This window comes from Halichoeres trimaculatus, unplaced genomic scaffold (assembly GCF_033239565.1).
Source record: "Halichoeres trimaculatus isolate MK-OKI-2021-1 unplaced genomic scaffold, fHalTri1.1 fHalTri1_scaffold_17, whole genome shotgun sequence".
Lineage (NCBI taxonomy): Eukaryota > Metazoa > Chordata > Actinopteri > Labriformes > Labridae > Halichoeres > Halichoeres trimaculatus.
Genome location: NW_027437195.1, coordinates 29888314 through 29896508, shown reverse-complemented (window position 1 = coordinate 29896508; position 8195 = coordinate 29888314). Strand labels below are relative to the sequence as shown.

General features: G+C 36.3%; 1 protein-coding gene across 1 annotated transcript in view; it reads left to right on the top strand.

Annotated features, from left to right (window-relative positions):
• The first annotated feature begins 5801 nt into the window (after positions 1-5801).
• ppp2r5eb (protein phosphatase 2, regulatory subunit B', epsilon isoform b) overlaps positions 5802-8195 on the top strand; it is a 53658-nt gene continuing 51264 nt past the window's right edge. Inside the window, exon 1 of the mRNA XM_074691853.1 lies at positions 5802-5964. Coding sequence (XP_074547954.1) covers positions 5927-5964 — 38 coding nt within the window. The 5' untranslated portion in view covers positions 5802-5926. The remainder of the gene's footprint in view (positions 5965-8195) is intronic.

Genomic DNA, 8195 nt, shown 5'->3' with positions numbered 1-8195 from the left:
TTCGGTTAATTGATTTATTGATTATCGTGACAGGCCTAGGTATCAAGAACTAGTTTGAACTTCCGTTTGGTGCAAAATGTCTCAAGTTTGTGGGTTGATGAATTCATGTGAATTTCAGTCCCACTTTGTGTTTCCTTACTGCAATCTAAGTCCATTTTGCAGTCTTCAGAAGTTTGACTTATCTGCCAGGACTAATTTTATGTGTCTGCAGTATCAGGTCTGCAGCTCTGGAACCACGTGTTTGAGTCTTGTTATGACATTCAGGTTGAAGTTAACTGAAAGATAGATGCTAAAAGTGTTTTTTTTAGATCCAGTTCCCTAATCTTGGGATTGTAATCCCTGGCTGCACACCAGGACCACCACCGTTGTAATATTATGTCTTTGTGGTGCTGTGTGTCAGCAAAGTTGTGGGAAGAGATTCAACAGGAATATCAGCAAGTAGTTCAATGATGAAGCATGTAGTTCAGCGCAGGGTGAATCTGAAAAAAAGGTCATGTTAGTATTTTTTTGAGAGGCTACAGGTTGTAAGGCAGCTGCACAGTGTTTCCCATACGTGTGTCACATGAAGGAGGACCGTGATGAATGGCTGTGCTGATATTTTTCTCCACCTGTAGTGACTCTGTTTTGACAGGAGCGAGAGGTGAAATCAAGCTGATGTGTGAGGGATGAAAGGAGCAGACTGGAGGCACAGGGCTCACCTGGACGCTGCCCTGTCAGTCATGTAGGAATGACAGCAGCATGCCAGAAGCCAGGTGTGGCTTTATGCATTTAATGTGGTGGTATTTGCAAACCGTGTGTGTGTGTGTGAAAAACATGTTTTGGTTGTGTCAAACGGACTCATCTTCAGGGTTGCTGATCACTCAACATCCAAAGTCTCCTGTGTTTATGAAGACTGGTGTAGTAAACTTCCCCCCTCCTTCTTATCAGCAGTGTGTGTACGTGTGTTTAAAGCTGCTGAGTTCATTTGTTCCTGACTGTGTGAACAGTGCAATTATCCATGAATGAATCACACCAATTAGACGTGCTGTCAGGTTGCAGTGAGAAGTGGAGAAGGCAGACTTTCTGCAGGAGTGAATGGTAGCAGGATCAGAAATAGTGGAAGTGGGATCTTTACTCATTTGACTCCTCTGTTTAGGAGTAACTCTGGGAAATTTGTATGTAAAACAACCTGTCGTCTCTGCTTTGCATAAATAATGTGTTGCTACGACCGGCACGAGACCTGTTTGCCAAAGTTCCTGGAGGGCGTAGAGAGGAATGAGCTCTGACTTTGTGAATACTTGGATGTTGTCAAGTCTTTGATTTTCAGATGCTGCAAATATCAGGAGGAAGTTTTCATTTTCTTTACCAGAGAAGATCTGCTTCTTGTAACATCCACCTTTCTGTGCTTTGCACCTTGGGACTAAGATTTGCTCGGTTTGCACTTTTGTAGCACATGAAATATATTTTTCCTTTACTCCGTCTGTGGCCTGCAGAGCTGAGGAAGCTGATACGATTCAATTAACAAAAAACCTCCAGATTATAAAATCAAATAATGATAAAGTTCCTTTTTAAACATATTTTCCAAAACACTCCCTGGTGCCAGCTTATCAAAATGTCAATATTAACTGCAGTGACTTATTCCTGTAAAGAAGAAAAGCTTTTATATTACAGATTGTTGGTCTAGAGCAGGGGTCTGCATCCTTTACTTTCAAAAGAGCCGTTTTGCCTCAGCTCATCTGGATGAAAGTCATTCAGGAGCCGAAAAAACTACTTTATCTTCACATTAAGACAAAAAAAATGTATAATCAGGTGAATAATTATCTAAACTGGAAATTTAGTGTTTATAAATTTGTACATGTGATTTCTTAGTTTTTATTGATTTATTAATTTAATTTATTTAATTTATTTTTTAACAAATTTGCAAATTTAAGAAAAACAATTTGAAGTGTAATAGATTTGATAAATTTTGCAAAATTTGGAAATTGAGAAAAGATAAAAAAAATTGCAAAATAAAAAATGAATTTAAAAAATATCATAAATTTGCAAAAAAAAAAAAACCTAAATAATGCAATTTCAAAATTTTGCTTGATTTACAAAAATTGTAAAAACTTTTTAAAATTGCAAAAAGGGATTTATATAAAAAATTCAAAAATTTGCAAAATCTTTAAAAAAAAATGTGGAATTCTTTTTCTTAATTTGCAAAAATGTCAAAAATTGAAAAAAAAAAAAAAAAGCTTTGTTTCAAGAGGTGATGCATTTTCGTCCAAATTTTATATTATGATTTTACTTAATGTCTGTGTTGTTATCATTAAAGTATTCAAAGCCCTTTAGTTTAATAATATTTTTTTAAAGCTACAGGGAGCCACTGCAAAGGAGTCAAAGAGCAGTATGAGGCAGGTTGAAGACCCCTGGTCTAGAGAAAGAAAACATTTATAGCTGTTTAATTTATGAATTCAGATCATCATCACAACTTATTTATAAATCTTTACAAGTGACTCTGTCCGTCTCTTCGCTCTGGTTTCCCTTCTCTGTCCCAGATCTTTTGATAACATTCATCAGCAGCTCTTTTTATACAGACGCTCAGATAACACCACTCACGTTTTGTCGACTTTCTTTGGAAATAGTTTTATCACTAAAGGTGATCCAGGAGTGAATGATGCTGTGGATGACGTGGCAGGAGTCACCAACTCCACATAACTCAGTTGTCAGTTATCAAACACAGGAGCAGAGAGTGATGAGGGATTGGATAAGCCAGTGATCAGATAGTAATCTTATTGGGTTAAAAAAAAAAGAGAAAGAAAAGTGGTGGTCAACCATAATTGGGCGGCTGGAAACATGCTTTGGCGGCTTGCCCAGGTATTGTCTACGTGGGAAACCCGGTAATGTCTTTGGCCTTTTCGCTGTTGCACGAACAAAACATGACATTTTAAGAGATTGCTGCAGGTTCCTGAAACATGCAGAGGTATGTAACCGTTTGCTCAAACTTAGCAACCCGACTGATTAAATATATATCATTGAGTTTTTATTTTAAGTCTGTTAAGACAAGTGGTCAAAAACTGGGATGTTAAATGTGTCTTTTCACCAAGCGGTCCAGTTCAGTCCCTTTTGTTGGGGTGACAGACATACTGATCAGATCCCAGAAGGTGGAGCTAGAAACACTGCAGTCTGTTGATTGGTCTAAAGAATCATCACTTCCTGTGTGACAGCTTGATTGTTCTTTGTAGCCACATGCCAATCACAAGGAAGACGAATTGCTGCATGTCGTCCATCGTTGTTCTTTGTTGTCATAAGTGGGATATGCTATGTTGCGCTGCTATAGTGTCATGCTATTACGTGGCTGGTGGTTGGGTACGGTTGGTTGTGGAAATGCAAACTGATCCGACCCGTACCAAACTCTGTGATCCGTACTGGACCACTTTGTGGAAACAGGACGTTAGATTAGTATCAGATTGTAATTAGGGAAAACTTCGAAATCATGCGCGAACCTCCAACCTGCTGTTTTTCGTAGGTATCTCGATACTTCAGGAAAAAAATACTCTGAAAACAGAAAAAAAATTACTCATAAAAACAGAAATAATAATAAGAAAAAACAAACCAATAAAAAAAATATTAATCAGAAAAACAAAATTAATTACCACAAAAAATTACTCATAAGAACAGAAATCATTATAACAAAAAACAAACCAATAAAAAATATTAATCAGAAAAACAAAATTAGTTACCACAAAAAATTACTTAGAAAAACAGAAATAATTATAACAAAAAACAAACCAATAAAATGAATATTAATCAGAAAAACAAAATTAATTACCACAAAAAAATTACTTAGAAAAACAGATATAATTATAACAAAAATAAACCAATAAAAAAATATTGATCAGAAAAACAAAATGAATAACGACAAAAAATTACTTTTAAAAATAGAAGTAATTGTAACAAAAAACAAACCAATAAAAAAATATTAATCAGAAAAACAAAATTAATAACCCCAAAAAATTACTCATAAGAACAGAAATAATTATTACAAAAAACAAACCAATAAAAAATATTAATCAGAAAAACAAAATTAGTTACCACAAAAAATACTTAGAAAAACAGAAATAATTATAACAAAAATAAACCAATAAAAAAATATTAATCAGAAAAACAAAATGAATAACGACAAAAAATTACTTTTAAAAATAGAATTAATTGTAACAAAAAACAAACCAATAAAAAAATATTAATCAGAAAAACAAAATTAATTACCCCAAAAAATTACTCATAAGAACAGAAATAATTATTACAAAAAACAAACCAATAAAAAAGATATTTATCAGAAAAACAAAATTAATTACCACAAAAAATTTCTTTTAAAAACAGAAGTAATTGTAACAAAAAACAAATCAATAAAAAAATATTAATCAGAAAAACAAAATTAATTACCACAAAAAACAAACCGAAGAATAAATTACTCTGAAAAACCTGTGTGTTTTTTTTTTTCTTCAAGTGAATGCAATACTCTTCTGTAGATCCGGCCCGTACCAAACTGTACTGATCCGTACCGGACCACTTCGTGGAAACAAGGCTTTAGATTAGTATCAGACCTAATTCTTTATCTCAGATGAAAGGCAATGGCCAAAACATCACTTGTAGTAAAAAACTATTGTTTAATTTATATTTATTTAGACTTTAATAAACCAACAAGTCCGAGGTTTGGTCATGAGGTTAAAGAAGAACTCAGGAAATAGTCCAAATTCAGAGACTCAGACACAGGATCACAGAGTAAACAATGTCAGGATGGTTGTGTGTGGCTAACACTAGCAGAGCTAGCACCACCTGCAGGGAAACATCCACACACCTGTGCTTGTCACACGTGGATCTGGTTAAAACTTTATTCGTCAGTCTGATCGGACACAGCTACAAGCTGCCGTCTGTCATCTGTGCTGGTGAACATCTGGTTGGCAGGGCGTCGTATATCACACAGTTACAGCCCCAGCTTGTGGCGTGCAGCTCTGACACAACATGTGACATTTGAGGTCTGAGTTATAAAATATTTACAGACTCATAATTCACGTGCAGACTGTTGAGTGTCAGAAAGTTTCAGCATTTTGTTTGCGACTGTACGTTTCAGCAAAAGCATGATTTCTGTGTCTGAAAACTCAGCCTGAGGTGTTTGGGTTTGGAGTTAGCTGTTAGCTGTTAGCTGGACGTCATGTAAAGGAATCAGCTTAAGCTTCAGGAGCCAATAAGGGAAGTTGTTAATCCAAAAGTGTGTTCCTGTTTTGATAGCAAGCTGCATCACACTCTATATTAGTTGAGTTAGTGGAGTGAAGTGTTTACCTGCTCACTAAACCACCTGAGGTTGAGTCTCAGTGAGTAACTCAAAGAAGTCGTCCTCCATTGTCTGACTTTCACGGCTCGGAGCGAGTTTGAATTTTAACTCTGGACCACAGGCGAGATCCTTGAGCTCTCCTCCTGCCAGTCTCTCTTTTATCTCCTCTGTGTGTGTGTGTGTGTGTGTGTGTGTGTGTGTGTGTGTGTGTGTGTGTGTGTGTGTGTGTGTGTGTGTTCCTGTTGGTGCTTGTGTGTGCGTTTTGTTCTCTCACTCCAGCTCTTCTTGCTCTGCCTATTTGTTGACTTCCTGTCGAACAGCAGCTCCCTCCCTCCTCTTCCTCCCTTTCTGTTGCTCTCTGCGATACATCCCCCTCCTCCTCTGTCTGTGTGTGTGTGTGTGTGTGTGTCTCCTTCCTCCTTGTTCTTTAATCCCACCCTCCCCGCGCCTGTTCTGCTGTCATCTGCTCTCTTATGTAAGAGGCATGGGAGGGGAACGGCTTCGGTGCCTGGGTGCCATACGCCCGACCTGCCGCCGTAGTCTCGCTCTGCCCTGCGCGTTGTGCTGGCTCTGGACTGTTTCCTCGCCATTAGCCGGCTAGTCAGAGACGCAGAGATAGACAGCGAGGCACTGATGGTTGTACATGGGGATTCCAGTGCCCCTTTGCACAGGTAAGAGGAGCTCCTGTGACTCTGTGCGTGTGTTTTGTAGAGACTCTTTGCTAATCTTCTCGTAGCGTTCAGCAGGTGGCGAGGAGCATGAAAGCGTTGACGGCTCTCTGAATATTCATGCTTGCCGTAGGTGATGCTTCCTCCTCATCGCTTATTGAGACGTGCAACTTCACAGATGCATCCGAAAACGCAGCTCAGAGAGGCTCTTTGATCCGAGCTGTAATGAGCCGTTTGAGCAGAGACGTATGGCACTGCAGAGCGAAAGGGCGGACAGATACTCCTTATTCCATTAAGAAGCAGTTTCATCTTTATTTTTATGATGACAAATTGCAAATGCAGCAAAGTCTCGCCTGCAGACGGCTAAAAATTGGAAGGAAATTGGTCCTGAAATTCAAAATACTTGTTCTAAGAGGGAACAGCACGTCCTTAATCTCTGAATCGAACATTGAAACAGTTGCTGAGTGGTTTTGTGTCCTTCAGAAAACCAACAAATGTTTGGAGTTCTTTGCTGCACTCTCTATTTTTAGATCCTTGGTTTGCATAACACAAAAACTCCCCATATTCCTCTAACGCAAGGGTCTTCAACCTGTGGCTCTGGAGCCTCATGCGGCTCTGTGACTCCTTCGCAGTGGCTCCTTGTAGCTTTAAAAATATATTAAAATAAAGGGCTTTTAATATTTTAATGATAACGACACAGACATTAAGTAAAATCATAATTTAAAATTTGGACTAAAAATGCATCACCTCTTGAAACAAAGCTTAAATTTTTATGTAATTTTTTTTTTTTTTTGAATTTTTTTTATTTCAATTTTTGACATTTTTGCAAATTAAGAAAAAAAATTCCACATTTTTTCAAAGATTTTGCAAATTTTTGAATTTTTTATATAAATCCCTCTTTTTTTGCAATTTCAGAAAGTTTTTACAATTTTTGGAAATCAAGCAACATTTTCTAATTGCATTATTCAGGGTTTTTTTTTGCAAATCTATGACATTTTATCAATTTATATCAATCATATTTTCAATTCGTTTTTTATTTAGCAAATTTTTTATCTTTTTTGCAATTTCCCAATTTTGCAAAATTAATAAAATCTGTCACACTTCAAATTCCTTTTTTTTTCTTAAATTTGCAAATTTGTTAAAAAATAAAGTAAACAAATTAGATAAATTGTTAAAAAAAAAATGAAAAACTAAGAAATTACTTGTACAAATTTATAAACACAACCTTTGCAGTGGCTCCTTGTAGCTTAAAAATAATAATTATTGAAATAAAGACGTTTATTTTTTTCTCACCTCTTGTAAATAAAGTGTTCCAATTATTTTGAAAAATTTTGAAATTTTGAAAATTTTTTCAGTAACATTTTTTTCATTTTTTTCCTAATAGAAAAAAATGACACATTTTTTAAAGTTAAATTTTTGGAGGGAATTTTGCTTTTTTTTTTTTTTTTTTTTACATTTTTAAAATCCTTTTTTTTATTTTACAAATTTTGAAATATTAAGTTTTTGAAAAATTTTGCAGCTGCAATGAATTTAAGAAATTCTTGAAATTTATTAAATATTTATGATTTTTTCTTTTTCAAAATGTATTTAGAATGAAAAAAATAAGACATCACTTGTTCAAATTCATGAACACAAGCAACTTCTTATTTAGGTAATTATTCGCTAAATTTTTTGCTATGTTTAGAATTTTATACCTTTTTTTGTCTTTGTTGTGATGATAAATTTCATGGCTCCTAAATGTCTTAAATCCCGATGAGGGAAGACAAAATGGCTCTTATGAAAGTAAAGGTTGCAGACCTCTACTCTCACCTGTCCGTGACACCGGGTTTTGGGGGGTGAATGGCAGCTGCAGCTTCTGTCACCCCGCTCTGAGAATTTTGGATTCAGCCGTTCACAGGAAAACACGCTGATGGTCTTAGATGTGTTAAAGAGTGTGTGCACGTCAGAGCTGTTCCTGTGTAAGCCGTCAGCAGCAGATAATCTCAGAGTGAAGGTGATTTTCAGAGGCGCTGACCTGCTTTGTCTGGTCTTTGGGAGGCTCTGCTCTGCGGCTCGTTGGGAACAGGTGCTGGGACGCCAACGCTGAGACGCTGCTTTGTTTCTCGTTTGAATACAGTCAACCAGAGCGAGACATTTACATTTTCTGTCTGTGGATGTTGTTTGCAGCTTGTTCTGTTTTATTTTTACCACATTATATCAGTTTTTAACGCCTCCGGACTCTCAGATTGACGCCG